General features: G+C 41.2%; 1 protein-coding gene across 2 annotated transcripts in view; it reads left to right on the top strand.

Annotated features, from left to right (window-relative positions):
• SERAC1 (serine active site containing 1) overlaps positions 1–14,585 on the top strand; it is a 53,672-nt gene extending 39,087 nt beyond the window's left edge. For both annotated transcript variants that reach the window (XM_069598799.1, XM_069598800.1), the window contains 7 exons: positions 4,948–5,098; positions 6,428–6,569; positions 7,588–7,682; positions 9,227–9,324; positions 10,610–10,792; positions 12,151–12,294; positions 13,932–14,585. In XM_069598799.1, coding sequence (XP_069454900.1) covers positions 4,948–5,098; positions 6,428–6,569; positions 7,588–7,682; positions 9,227–9,324; positions 10,610–10,792; positions 12,151–12,294; positions 13,932–14,068 — 950 coding nt within the window. In that variant the 3' untranslated portion in view covers positions 14,069–14,585. The remainder of the gene's footprint in view (positions 1–4,947; positions 5,099–6,427; positions 6,570–7,587; positions 7,683–9,226; positions 9,325–10,609; positions 10,793–12,150; positions 12,295–13,931) is intronic.
• Positions 14,586–15,586: the final 1,001 nt, after the last annotated feature.

Genomic DNA, 15,586 nt, shown 5'->3' with positions numbered 1-15,586 from the left:
AGCTCAACCATGGGATGGAGATTACTCCTTTGAAGATTGCTCACTCATACGACTTGTAAATTGGTACTGACTTGTAAATTGGCTCTCAGCTGGGAGCTCAGCCAGGGCCAGGAGCATTCGCTTTCTTCAACAGCCACCTTGGGCTTCCTCAAAGCATGGTGGCTGGATTCCAAGGGCAAATTTTCCGAGAAAGAGCCAGGTATAATAAGCTCTTTTTTACAAAAAAATCAAGCACTGGAAGTAATTTTTGCCAAATCTATTGATTAAAAGCTAGTCACTAAGGCTAAATCATATTTGAGGGGAGAGGATTTAGAAGAGGTTTAGATCCATCCCCTCTTGATGAGAACAGTGTCAAAAGAATTTGAAGACATGTTTTAAAATCATTAAATTATTAGTTATTTTAAATAACTAATTAAAATAATTTAATTTAATTTAGTCATTAGTTATTTTCTAATATAAGTATTTAGAACTGTAAGTGACCTCCAACCTGCTTTAGCTCCATCCCTCAAATTTTATATGTATTTTCATCATTATTCAGTTTGAAATATTTTCTAATTCTCCTTATGATTTCTTCTTTGTCTCGTGGGTTACTTAAAAGTGTGTTGGAATAATTTACAAATATTAATGGCTCTCCAGATATCATGTCTCTGATTTCTAGTTTAATATTCCAGGCATTCAAAGAACAAACCCAATAAGATTTTAGGCTTTGGTAATTTGACACTTATGTGATGGCCTGTTTTATGGTCTATCTTGGTGAATGATCTATTTGCACTTGAAACGAATGAATATTCTGTAGTTGGGTTACGTGTTTTATAGCGACATGTAACAGTTTAACCAAGTTGGTTGATTATATTATTCAAATCTTCTCCAGATCTTTGCTTAGTTTTTATCAATTACCAAGACAAGTTAAATTCTTCAACTGTGATTATAAATTTGTCTGTTTCTCCCTTTACTTCTGTCAGATTTTTCTTCCTGGTGAATTGTTCCTTTTTTATTAAGTAGTTTCTCTATCACTGGTAATACTCCTTTTCTTGGAGTCTACTTTATCAGGTATTAAAATAGCCAGCTGGCCTTTTTTAATGCTTGATGTTTGCATTGCATGTCTTTTGTGATTTTCTCTTTTGCTTTCATTTTGCTGTGCCTAAAAATAAGTACGTTTTTCACAGACATCGCATACTTGCATCTTCTTCAGAAAGTTCAGCTTGCTAATCCCCTTTAATTGGAGTGTTTTGTCTGTTTGCCTCTGATATAATCATTGATATTGTTTGGTTATGTCTGTTGTCTTGCAGTTTTCCCCCTTTCTGGTTTTTTTTTTTCTTTTTTTCTCCTTTATTGACTATTTTGGGGTTACTTGAGTATTGTTTTCTATTCTATTCTTTCTCCTCTTTTAGCTTTTTTACAGTATTTAATGTGTACTTTTTGATTGACTGTATCTTTAACTTATAACAGTCTATTCTGAATTCATATTATACCATTTCATATATGATGTGAGTGTCTCACAACAGTATAATTCACTTTATGCCCTCTGCCATCATTTGTGGTACTGTCGTAATTACAGACTATAATATGTTACAGGCCATAGACCTCACAATATATTGTGGCTATTTTTCTTTTAATAGTCAAGTGATATTTAAAGAATATAAGAAAACAAATTTTATTTACATATATCCAGAACTCTTTACCTTCTTTTCTATCTAAATTTGCATCTGATATCATTTCCCTTCAACCTAAAGACCTGAGTCTGCTGGCAATAAATTCTCTTCACCTTTCATTTTCTGAAAATATCTTGACTTTTATTATCCAGGGATAGGTTATTTTCCATGGATAAAAAATACTTTATTGATAATGTGGTTTTATTTTTTCTGTCAGCACTTTAAAAATATCATTCTATTTTCCTTTTTCTTTTGAACATCAATCTTTTATCGATAACAAAGCAGCAGTTTGGGGGCCTGTTTCCAGGACACCAAGAGCAGGCTCCTGTCACCATGCTGGTGTGTGTATGTATTGTCTGATGAGAAGTCTCTTAGGTCCATTTGTTCTCTTATATGAAATGTGTCTTTTTTTTTCCTCTGCCTTCTTTTAAGATTTTCAGCAGTTTGACTGTGAAGTATCTAGTCTGTTTTTACATTTATCTTACTTGGTGTTCACTGAGCTGACTGTATCCATGAGTTAATGTTTTTGATCAAATTTGGAAACTTTACAGATAGTGTATCATTAGACTTTCTTCTGTCCCCTTTCCTCTCTTTCCTCCTGAAACCTGAATTCTGTATATTAGACCTCTTGATTCTGTTCCACAGGTCACTGAGTCTCTGTCCATATCTTTCCAAATATTTGTTTCTCTGTGCTGTCCCTTTCTGTTTTTTAATGTACTTTTATTTAGTATAGTTGAGGTATAGTTGAGGTGCAATGTTACATAAGTTTCAGGTATACAGCATCGTAATTCAGAATTTTTAATTTCTTAATGTGGTGTGTCACCCTGATGGATTTATAGGTGTAGAAGCATCTTTGCACCTCTGGGGTAAATCACACTCAGTCATGGTGTATGATTCTTGTACAACGAAACTAATGTTTCGTTGAGAATTTTGCTTCTATGTTCATCAGTGATATTGGTCTGTGATTTTACTTTTTTGTGATATTTTTGTCTGGTTTTGGCATTAGGGTGATGCTGGTCTCGTAGCATGAGTTCAGAAGCATTCCCTTCTCCGCAGTTTTGTGAAATAGATTGAGAAGGATAGGTGTTAACTCTTCTCTAAATGTTTGGTAGGATTCGCCTGTAAAGCCATCTTGTCCTGGACTTCTGTTTGTTGGGAGTTTAATATTACTATTATTACTGATTTAATTTCATTATTGGTATTTGATCTGTGTACATGGCTAAAGTATAAAATCAAGTCACTGGACAGTAGGAACAGTATAATTCCATTTAGCAAAAATAAAAGTATATGGAGCTGCTGCTGCTACTGCTGCTAAGTCGCTTCAGTCGTGTCCGACTCTGCGACCCCATAGACGGCAGCCCACCAGGCTCCCTCGTCCCTGGGATTCTCCAGGCAAGAACATTGGAGTGGGTTGCCATTTCCTTCTCCAGTGCGTGAAAGTGAAGTCGCTCAGTCGTGTCTGACTCCTCACGACCCCATGGACTGCAGCCCACTGGGCTCCTCTATCCATGGGATTTTCCAGGCAAGAGTGCTGGAGTGGGGGTGCCATCGCCTTCTCCAATATGGAGCTAGTATATATGTATAAATTATTGGTATGTAGTTGAATTTTTTAAAAGGTTTGGAAGGGTATCTACCAGACTTTTAACTTTAGTTACTTCTGAGGATATAAATGAGAATTGGGAAATGATGGGAATGCTAAAGTGGGATGTTCATTTTTAAATGCTGTTTTTGTTCATTTTTACAATTAAAATATATTCAGAAGTTATATAATTTAAAAACAGTAAATATTTAAGAAAGACACAAGTTTTCCAAGGAGACTTTGATGGTTTATAAAGGTGAAACATTGCAGGCATTGTTAAAACACTTTGTCAACTGAAAAATGCTGTAGAAATGGCTTATGCCATGCTTTCTCTAGTGTTACCTTTCTTGTGACTCCATTAAAAAATGAAGCCATATTTTTGTACAAACCAGTAACAAACTAGTATATCTCTCTAGGTAGAATTTTAAAACACTATTTATTATAAAGCATTCTACAACAGATTTTGAAGAGGGGTTTTCTTTAAAATTAGAATATCGTTAAAAGAAATTGTTGGGTCTAGAATTTCTTCTGGATTATTAAATAATGGCCTCCTGTCATCATAATTATTCTCAACACTTTGCCACAGAAAGTGGGAGGAGGACATGAGGACAAGCTGCTGTCTGTTGAGCACCTGCTGGGCGTGGTGATGGCAGTTTTTATCTAGATTAATTTAGTAGAACCTTCCTTTGGGTCAAAGGAGCAAAGTAACTTGACTGAGGCTCCACAGCAAGCAAGCAGGGCACAGAAATTTGACACCCAAGTCTCTCTGACCTCAAAGCCCATGTTCTGTTTTATTTTAAATTAAATAATGCATGAACAGACTCTCATTGTAAATACTTCAGAGAACACAGATACAGCAAAAAATTAAACCCACCTTTATACAGAGCCCACCGCGATCCCAACTGCCCCCCTCCTCAGAGGTAGTGACTGTTTGTTAGCTTGGTGCCTCTTTCTAGATCTTTGCATGTGATGTATGCATGCATAGACTTTCATACATATTTATGTACATAAAGCAGTACGCTTTTAAACAACAAAAACGTCAAAATGAAATGCAGTGGTACTGCAGAAAGTATTTCTTTGTCTCCCTTTAAGAAAGTTTTTCCAAAGTGTTATATAGAGAATGGATAAACAAGGTTCTACTGTATTGCATAGGGAACTATATTCAGTATCCTGAGATGAACAATAAAGGAAGAGAATATAAAAAAGAATATATAGATATAGGTATAACTGGGTTACTTTGCTGTACACAGAAATTAACACAACACTGTAAATCAACTATACTTCAATTAAAAAAAATTTTTTTTTTCCCTCTGAACCTCAGGTCTTAACAAGTTTATAATTAAGAAACAACTTCCTCATGGATATTAAGGCCTGCTAATCTGACTGCCAATCAGAATGAAATAACTAGTATTAAGTCACTGAGTTTAATAATCATTGCTAAAGCAAAATAGGACCCTTTCTTACCGTTTATGACCTCATCCCTAGTAATTACAATTTTTATTACATTTTCTAAATGAAAAAAAAAATGGCTGGGGACATCATGGTGTTGTGTTGTGGGACCCAGAGGGCCTTAGGGAAGAATGGAATTGGGGCAGTCGGGCTTTTCCTCGCAGACAGATGCAGAGGTTTGCCCCCCTCCCACCCTTTTTAGCCTGAAACCTCTCAACAGTCTGAGCGCTGGGGGCTGGTATTTAGGGAGTCTGTTCTCGTCACCAGGCTGGGTTTCCATACTGGCAGAAGCAGTCAAGTCTCAGCACGTCATGGAGGCCTCCCATGCCGCCAGAACGCTGGCTAACCTAGACCGAGAGACTGTGCCAGACAAGTACCAGGACGGCGTGTACCTGCTGCACCCGCTGTACCGCACCAGGTGAGAAGGCCGGCGCCGCCGCCCCGGGCACATGGGGCCTGGAGGGCTTAGCATGCTAACTGCCTTCTGCACGATTTAGACCGGTGAAATCCTGTACAAGTACGTCAGAATCCTCATTTACCCAAACAGTCTGCAGTCACCAAAGAATGGGAACCAGCTAAGTTACCGGGGTTATTTTCTATCAAGGATAGACTGCATTCACCTTTTATAACGTGTCTCACATAAACTTTGTGATGCCTATTTCGTCTTTATTACATTACACTTTTTCATGTAGATGTAAGTTATTGACTGATGAGGGTTGTAGAAGCTGATCTGGATGAAAAGGGACTAGGACATTATTACATGCAGGCACCAAGTGAGCCTGGGCCTAGAGCTCAAGGGACTGGAGAGAGCTTAGGCAAGTGTCAAGGCCTGTGCCTGACAAGATGGGCTGTATATTATATGCAGGCACCAAGTGAGCCTGGGCCTGGAACTCAAGGGACTGGAGAGAGCTTAGGCGAGTGTCAAGGCCTGTGCCTGACAAGATGGGCTGTAATGATACATTTGGCTCATACTCCTTCCTCAGGTTATTTCTGGTCACTATTTCCAGCTGTATCATTGCTAAGACGATAAATATAAAAAGGACCACAACAAAAAAATTACACATATTTTGGATTTTTGTCAGGCACTTTAAAAATAATACCTCAGAAAATAGCAAGAACTTCTTTTCAGCTTGAAAAATAGATGGCCTGGTTCATTCTCATTTGTAAACAATGGGATATGATAATGTATTTTATATGTGTGGCATGATTGTGTGTGTATTATAAATAGCTTGCAAGTAATATGCTATTGTAATTTTTACAATGTCATAAACAGAGAGAGAATAAAGTTATTTTAAAATCTCATTTGCTCTGTTTCTGATGAACATCACTTTCCTTGATAAAAAGAATCTCTTTCATGCACACTGAGTTTGAAACTACATTAGCATATTATTTAATGTCTTAAATATTTTTATTGACTTGTGTAATATTCTCATGGAATTCTCTGGAGGGTAATCTATGGCATGTCCCTTCATTGATCTCTAAGTGCATTACAGTTGATGTTGGTTGGTCTGCCTGGCCGGCTGTGTCTTCATCCTTATGGAGACAGCACTGAGCACGTGCCATATGTCTTTGCCAGAACCCTTTTAGGGTTCCTTAGCCAACCTGTGCTTATAAAGCTGGTCTTAATGAAGCTGATTTGGTGTCATATAAACCTGCTAAGCAGCATCCAGAGAGTGCTGTGTAGATTCCTATCAAAGTGATAACGTGTTTTTTTCTGCTTTTTTCAAAACTCTCTCCCGCCTATTAGTCAGCCCATCAAAGCAGATGTCCTTTTTATTCACGGCCTTATGGGAGCAGCATTCAAAACATGGCGCCAGCAGGACAATGATCAGGATTTAACTGAAAAGGTCTCAGAAGATGAAACCAAGTATACAACGTGTTGGCCCAAGGTAAGGAAGCGGCTGCCTCCAGCGGGCCACCCGTATCCTGACACATGGCTGTGCCACCAGCCTTTGGGTCCTCATTGTGACTTGCTTGTTTTTCTCCTTCTACTGGGATTTTTTTCCACACAGTTTTTCTTTCCCTTAGAGACACCTACAGTACGTTACATGAACAGCTGGGCTTGTCACTCTGCTGTATAATGTTGGGTACATGGTATGACACAAAGTGTATTAAGTGAAAAAAAACAGGAGTGAGGGCCAGTAATAGTTCACTCGCACTGAAAATATAATTCAGTAAATAATATATTAATGACAGTTGACTAGTTCTGTGATTTTAAAAATTATAATAGAAAGACTTTGAAGAAGTAATTCTGCTTTGGATTTCTTTGACATTATTTCTCCTAAAGAGCCTAAATGCTGGGATGAATTTAGTGAATAAAATTTATCTAAAGCTCAGTGAAAACTGATGCTTGTAAATAGGTATAGTTTCTGGGGCTTTGTCCCACTGCTGCTTATTCACCTTCACGAGGCTTATCAGCAGAAAGAATAGTTGGTGCCCTCTCTCTGGTGACACTGGAACATGGAGAGGACGATAAACCTTGGGTTCACAGAGACAGAACCGTGACTCTAATCAGTATCTCTGAGTTCTCAGATCAGATCTCTAACCTCCGTCACCCTGTTCTGTCTGTCCTGAGATCATAGCTTTCTATTAAATGCTTTCAAAAAGCCAATTTGATCTAGATTCCAAAAACAGGCCCTGCTTTTGTCATTAGCAGACTAAAATTGAGCATACTGTTAACACCTGCATAGACCTCATGCTGTCAATACTGATATCACCTTGTGAGCAGGGACATAAAGATAAAATGCTGTAATTATTTTTCTGATCACCTTTACACTTGACTCCAATGCAATCTTTTACTAGCTGCCAATATTACAAGGGTCCTTTAGTTACGAATTTCAGTTGCTAAGAGGTAAGTGGGATAGTGGAAATTAATATTTTTCCTTTTGTACTTTTTATTTTACATAGTCGTGGTTAGCAAGAGACTGTCCTGCTCTCCGAATAATATCTGTGGAGTATGACACCAGCCTCAGTGACTGGAGAGCCAGGTGCCCTACAGAAAGGTAACGGAGGGGAAGGGGCTGGGCCACAAGTGGCCCAGAGGGAGGGGAGTTTTGTCTTTGATGTCACAGCCAGGATTTTCTTTTTAACCTTTTCCCTCTTCCTTCTAGAGAGAGTTAGCTGTAAGTAATGAAACTACCAAAGGCTTAGAGTATTACTGTTGGGTTCCTAACGTGGTTCACTTAAAACTCTTCTTATAATAAGGACCACTCTTGAGAGTCCCTTGGACAGCAAGGAGATCCAACCAGTCCATCCTAAAGGAAATCAGTCCTGAATATTCACTGGAAGGACTGATGCTAAAGCTGAAACTCCAATACTTTGGCCACCTGATGCGAAGAACTGACTCAATGGAAAAGACTCTGATGCTGGGAAAGATTGAAGGTGGGAGGAGAAGGGGATGACAGAGGATGAGATGGTTAGATGGCATCACCGACTTAGTGAGCATGAGTTTGAGTAGGCTCCGGGAGTTGGTGATGGACAGGGAGGCCTGGCGTGCTGCAGTTCATGGGGTCACAAAGAGTCGGACACGACTGAGCTACTGAACTGAACTGAGTAAGGACCACGGATTCGGGGCACAGTCTCCTTAACTCCTGGAAGTAAACACGAGGCTTTTGGCTTTTGTGCTCCCGAGCACACCACCTGAAGGCAGCCGAGAGAGGTTGCGCCGTGTGGGCTCCTTCTGTCACTTGTGTGTCATACGTCCAATTGTAGGTACAGGAGACAGCGCGTGACTTCCGGGCATCAGGAGCCAGACTGTAGCCAGTTCTGCGTGTGACTCACCAGCCCCTTTAGGTCATTTCACTGGTCTGGGAAGTTTGATCTGCCAATGGAGGGGGTTGGTCTGACCAGTGTTCTCAAACTGTTATCTCTGAATGATCCCCACCCAGGTGCTGGAGGAATGGTGCCTAGGGGTCAGTGGGCAAATCCACAGGTCTCCCTCCCCACTTAATTCGGACGAGTGCTCATACAGCTTTACTTAAAGAAAGGATTCTCCAGCTACACAGTTTAAAACTACTAGAGCAGACAGCTTTAAAGTTGCCTTCTAGTTTAAAAATATGTATTTGAATGCTTTGATTCTAATGAGCTTTGTGCTGTTTCTAAGGAATATAACCAAAATGATGGAAGCTTAGTGTTTGTAACATAAATCCAAGTACAACTAAACAGCAATGAGAGCTGACTCCACAGGTGAACTCAGAAAGGGACTGCGTGGTCTCCAGTGAGGCCACATACCGAGAGGGGGACACACAGTCTAAGTGGGGTTGGGGGGGCAGTTTGACCCGTGAAAATTGCCAGTTACATGTTAGATACCTAAACAGTGCCTGTTTAGTAAAGATTTCCACTTACGCCTGCGTGACTAAGTTAGAAATGGGGAATAAGCAACTGCAGGGATCAACCCGAGAGAACGGAGGTAGTCCTGACTCCGCAACGTAGCCTGTAGAACTGGTACAGTGAACAAAGGGTCTTGCTTTAAAAAGTGGACAGCAAAATTTGGGGGTGGGGGAGAGCGACAGCATCCTGTCATGCCTGCTGTTCTCATTTTGTTCAGAAAGTCCATCGCATTCCGGAGCAACGAACTTCTGAGGAAGCTCAGAGCTGCTGGTGTTGGGGACAGGCCAGTGATATGGGTGTCACACAGCATGGGAGGTCAGTGTGTTTCATTGTTGCCAAGCCAGCACTGAGTTGTCAGCCATCGGGCTCAGCGGAGTTTCTGCAGCTATGTTATGGTGGCCCCTTTCCCCTGAATTAATGTTTTTGGCGATAGCTCGGAGGTTTAAAATGACTACTCTCCTTCCATACTATTTGTTTTTCTAGAAAGGGACGACTAGTAACAGATCATAGAAAATGAGAAAATAAAAAGAAGCAAATGAGTTTGCCACTTAATGCTTTCATGAGGCATTAAGCGTGATAATGAGTAAATGTCAGAAGCTGTCCATGGCATGTATAAGCCCGACTTGTAAATATTGCTCAGCACGCAGGGCTGGTCCCAGGGCCCCCCCTTTCTTCCCTGCTTCTCAACCATCGTTGAGAGTCAGTCGTTGCTCCGGTGCCCACAGCCCCAGCCCCCTCCGGCCTGCTTTCCCCTGGCCAGAGCCCGCGATGGTGATGTGAGGGCTCGTTGGCCCTCATGCTTGCTTGCTAACTACGTCTCCTGCTTCTCCCAACCCTCTCTCCAAGTCCAGTTCTGAATTTTTACCATCCCCCTCACAGAGGGCCTTTGTGCAGCTCCTGGCCTAGTTTATCTGACGAAATGCTCAGGATTGCTGGCTCTGCGTCTGACCTTCGGGCCAAAAGGTGGATGTTAACACTTTGTATCCTTAGAGACCCACTGTTACCCTCCATGTTACCTTGGGTTTCCCTGTCAGCTCTAAGCCCAGGTTGGGGGACAGGAGAGAAGGTGCATTCCTAGGTGCATTCTCCCACGGCAGCTTTGTTTTCTCCACTATACGAGAGTCTGTGTGTTTTAATATTAGTACCGTCTTAATGGAGTGGTGGTTAGTGGGCTACTGTGGGCTGGGGCAGAGGCCTGGCCGTGCACATTCACCTCCTTGATGGGCACTCTACATGCAGTGCCTGACCTTCTCTGGGAGAGGGCATCCTGTGAAGTAAGAGCTGCCTTACAAGTGAGTTTCTAGAATCTCGCCTGTGTGCAGCTTTGTGCTGCATGTTTTAGAGGCTTAGAAGCATGACCACCGCTGCTGCTGCTGCTGCTGCTAAGTCGCTTCAGTCGTGTCCGACTCTGTGCGACCCCAGAGATGACAGCCCATTAAGTGTTAATATTTTAAGGCCTTGCTTGTTGGACTACAGAGAATAATTGTTTCAACTTTTTTAAAGAACGCATCTCTTTCTGTATTCCTGTTTGCCTTTTTAAAAAACCCATGAAGCGAAGGAAACTAGCTTACACATTTTTTTTTTCCTTCTCTATCACTAGGTCTTCTTGTCAAAAAGATGCTGTTGGAAGCCTCAAAGAAGCCAGAAATGAGTACTATTATAAACAATACCAGAGGAATAATTTTTTATAGTGTCCCTCATCATGGATCCCATCTGGCTGAATACTCTGTTAATATTCGCTATCTTCTCTTTCCCTCTTTGGAAGTCAAAGAACTCAGCAAAGGTAATTCTTTCTTTCAAAAGGAAATTGGCATTGTATTAACACCAAGTATATAGGAGAAGGAGAAGACAGTTTCTAACTTGACCCGTATTACCTCATTTTACTGTTTGTATATTAGTTGTGTTTAGACTATCATGGAAAACTTTTAGTTTGGGGTTAATTTTTCTTTGATACCGTCCCTTTTTCTTCTTAGCATTATTTTCTCAGGTGGTGCTAGTGGTAAAGAACCCACTTGCCAGTGCAGGAGACATAAGAACCGTGGGTTCAATCCCTGGGTCGGAAAGCTCCCCTAGAGAAGGAAATGACAACCCACTCCGGTGTTCAAGCCTGGAGAATCCCACGGACAGAGGAGCCTGAAGGGCTGTTATCATTAGGGTCTCAAAGAGTCAGATACCACTAAAGCGTCTTAGCAAATTTTATTTAGCACACATTATTTTCTCAAGAAATACAACAATTTTAATACTATCTTAAATATTTACAATTTTAAAAGATACATAATGTTCTGCTTTAAGTATTATTCCAAATTACCAATGAACTGTTTTTTCCTACAGGCTTGGAAAATCAACTATTAAAATATACATGAGCTTTAAAGATATTCACCATATTAACTATAAGGCACTATATTTATTTTGGGTTAATGAGCATCTTCTCTCTCTCTGGAACACCTGCTATGAGAATTTTGGGACCCCTGGCCTGAGCCTTAATATGCCATTGTCCTTTTGCTCAGATGTTCTTTTTTCTGCTTTATGGAGAGTTATTGGACTTTACCTTGAAACCTTCTGGTGAATTTTATTTTATTTTTTTGCAGTCATATTTTATTTTCCAGCAGCTCTTTCTTCTGTGATCCATTTTCTTTTGAAATCATCCTAAAGATCATACCAGAGGTTTTGTTTTAACTGTCTCGTGTGCTCAGGTTTTCTGTCTGCTCACCGGGTCTCTCTCCGGTGGCAGGCTTTCCTCTGAGACCTGGCGCCTCTTGGTTGCCCTTTCATATCCGAGGATGGGGGACAGGTGCTCTGTGATTACACACAGGCTCTGCTGGTGAGAGGTGTTTCAGGATGCACGCGGGCGTGTCAGCCAGCACACTGTGGGGCCCTCTGTCCTACATACCACACTGCCCTGGGCTCTACTTCCTGTCAGCCGGTAACATGAGAAACTTCTGCCGTTGCTACCGGCTCCTCAGTTCTCGGTTGGTTTTAGCCCTTTACTCTCATCTTCTTGGCTTCTTAGGAAGTGAAGAAACTAAGCCACTATCTTGAATCAGAACCCTAATTTCCTCCCCAGATTCGCAAGGTTGCTGCATTTTATTATGAACTGGATACACAGGACTTGTCACGTTCTCGTTCTCTATAATTCTACAGATTCTCCCGCCCTTAAAACACTACAGGATGACTTTCTGGAGTTTGCAAAAGACAAAAACTTCCAGGTGCTGAGTTTTGTGGAAACACTACCGACCTACATTGGTAGCATGATTAAACTCCACGTGGTGCCCCTGGAATCGGCAGGTATTCACTCTTTTGAAATTTGTTTGACCTTAGATTCCTGGTAGGTGGTCATTATAAACGTCAGCTTTTAGGTTCAGTTTCTCAGTTTTTAGAAGACAGCTTTATGAAGATTTAGATTCTGTTACTCTGTTAAGCCACAGATTAAAATTTCTTGGCAAACATTTAACCTTGGCATTTCCTGCCCCCCTTTGATTTAACTGATTAGACGGCACAGGTTAACTGGCTAATGCTGTGTTACCTTCCACACTGAAAGCTGCTGCCTTCCGGTAAGAATCCAGAACTTTTCTATCAGCCCGATTAAAAGGAATATTTCATTTAACAGACTGAGAGCCACCTTCAGGAACCATCAAATCTACTAAAGGCGTGGATGCTTAGTAAATAAATGGATGGTACATGGGGAATATTCAAGCAACAAAGATTTGGAAGGAAAAAACAAGTGTGAAGTTTCTTCCTGCTTCTGGGATGAGAGGCTTGGCCAGTACCCACTCCTACAGCCCATGTAGGCTCCTTGAGGGCAGGACTCAAATCTCCGCTCTCCTTGCAGCCTCCTCTGTTCCTCTGTGCATAGTAAACAGCATGGACACTCCACTCTCTGAAATGCTTTCCCCTCATCCAGCTAACTCTTGAGTTTGCTCATCAGACTCTTTTCTGATCACCTCAGAGGCTGAGTCAGGTGCTGTCCTGGTGGCACTTGGGGCTCCGGGCAGCCAGGTGTGGAGTGTATCCAGAGCGCCTGCCGATGGGCCTTCTCTCCTGCTGCGTTAGTTATTATCTAAGTAAAATGAAAAAGGCTTGATACACTGTAGTGGAACCTGAAGAGACTTTGCCTTAAAGTAATATGCCATGAGGTGAAGGGTTGCTGTTTGGTAGTTGAAGAACCTGAAGAGTTCAAAGAACAGTGGCTTTTTTTTGTCTTTTATGATGACTTTGGAAGCTTAAAGCAGAATTAGTATGGTGGACCAGCTGCAGGCAGTGACATAGCCTTGCTATGATTCTGTCTACCTCTTCTTCTGTGTCACTAGCTGGCCTGTCTTCCTTCATAACCTCCACCTCACTTGCTCACCAGGCTGGCCTCACTAGTACCTCCTGGCATGCCCAGGAGGTGGACTTGGCTAGGTTGAAATATGAAAACCTCACCCAGGTCTCCCAAGCACCATGTCATCTCCTTCCCTGGTAGAGTGAGCATGGACGGTCTGGATATAGAAAGGATTCTGTGTGAGATGTTCCCATTCTTTTCGTCAGGGCAAGGGAGCTCACTATCGAGTTTCTCATAGTAACTCCAGGAAAAGAAGTGGTTCATAGAAGTGTGGGATAACGTAGGAATAGCCTGCAGTGTATAAAGGCTTTGAAGATGACAGTGCTCAGGCACAGCTCACTGTTAGATCAGGAAGCAGGCAATGCACACATATACAGAATTTATGAGAAAAGCATAGAAGTATAATGGCACCGCATGAGACTCCGTCCTGTCATGATTAGGCACATACAGTTTAGCTAGAGTCAACTGTAATTTCCTTTATCTTTTAGAGATCTATCACAACCAACTTGACATTTACATCTACCCATCTGGTCTCTTTCCCTGTTGACAGGGGCAGCTTATATTTTTACCTAGACTTCATTGACATTTCTGTTTTCTTTAGATTTAGGCCTTGGAGATCTAATTCCTGTGGACGTTAACCATCTGAACATTTGTAAGCCAAAGACAAAGGATGCTTTTTTGTACCAGCGTACCTTACAATTCATCCGTGACGCTTTAGCGAAAGACCTGGAAAACTGACAGCCGTCGTCTTCCCTTTTCATACATGAACACAGTGTAAGAAACGTGCTGTTCTTTTTTTTAAGCTCTACGCAATCATGCAGACATAGTCATTGTGGCATCCAGGTTTGGAGTACGTCGCAGGCAACAGACTACTGTTCTGTAAAACACAAAGATACAAGTGGCAATCAAGATTGGAGGGAGGGCTAGACTGGACTGTTTTGAGTTAAAAAACAAAAACAAAAAACTTCCTGTGTGCCAGTTTATTTTGTGTAGCGTTGTCCCTGGTGATAGGGAGCAAGCTGCTATGGCTGCAGAGCATGTGACCTGTGACTTTTGCCATCTGTGGCCGTCCCTGGCTCATGCCGGGAGCAGCACGGATGGCTTCTGCAGGGAGAGCCATCACCAGTTTACCATAGCAATGCCTCTCGGAGGGAGCCTGAAGTGCAGAGAAAAGGAACTAGAACCTTCAAGACTCTGTTTTGGGTCTGGATTCCCGTGTGCTGTAAATTTTTAAAACTTTGTCAGTGTAAACCTTTGTCTAGCGTGTTGGCTTTGTTTTACCTCTTGTCATCCATGGGTCAGTTCCTGGTAAGTTTTTATTTTCATATTGCTGAGAACAAGTATTTTTCAACGAGTTCTACCCTATAATAATTCCTTCCAGACTGTAGCTCCCTATACTCTTAATTTTTCTCAGATAAGAAGAATAAATACATTGTTGATCAGAGTGTGAAATAAAACTATTCTAAGCCAATACATGTATTAGCAATAGTTAGTATCAAGATTCTCATATTCATTTTAGCAAAATAAAGTATACCTTTCCTTCTTGCTCATTTGGAAGTGGTATTGTCTCTAGCATGTGAGAAATAGGAAATAATAATATTGATGACTTTTTGAAAAATAATTGAAAAATACTTATTGAGAAATAATTCACATACCATAAAATTCCCTGTTTTAAATGTACAGCTCATGGATTTTTGGAGTAGTTACAGTTGTGCTGTAACTACTGTGCTATATGACCACTATATAACTGTAGAACATTTTATCATCCCCCCAAATCACCCCATACTCACCGGCAACCACTCTTCCTCTGCTCTGCCCCCAACCCCTGATAAACACGCATCTTTTGGTCTCTATGGATTTGTCTATTATGGACATTTCATATAAATGGAATCTTACAGTGGAATGGAATGGAGTCTTATGTGGCCATCTACGTCTAGCTTCTTTCAACATTTACTTGTTTTAGTTGTGGTACGTAGCATCTTCAGTTGAGACGTGGGATCTAGTTCCCTGACTAGGGATCAAACCTGGCCCCCTGCAACGGGAGCACAGTGTCTCAGCCACTGGACTACTGTGGGAGTCCCTAGCTTCTTTCTCTGAGCATAATGTTTCCAGGTCTCATCCATGAGATAACATGCATATATGTAGTACTTCGTTGTTATTATATGGCAAATAATATTACATTGCATGGATGTACCACATTTGTTTACCCATTCATTAGCTTTGATGGACATTTAGGTCCTTTCCATGTTGGGGCTA

The sequence above is a fragment of the Ovis canadensis genome, chromosome 8, assembly GCF_042477335.2.
Source record: "Ovis canadensis isolate MfBH-ARS-UI-01 breed Bighorn chromosome 8, ARS-UI_OviCan_v2, whole genome shotgun sequence".
Taxonomy (NCBI): Eukaryota; Metazoa; Chordata; class Mammalia; order Artiodactyla; family Bovidae; genus Ovis; species Ovis canadensis.
The sequence above is the reverse complement of the archived record's forward strand: the minus strand, read 5'-3'. Positions and strand labels throughout refer to the sequence as shown.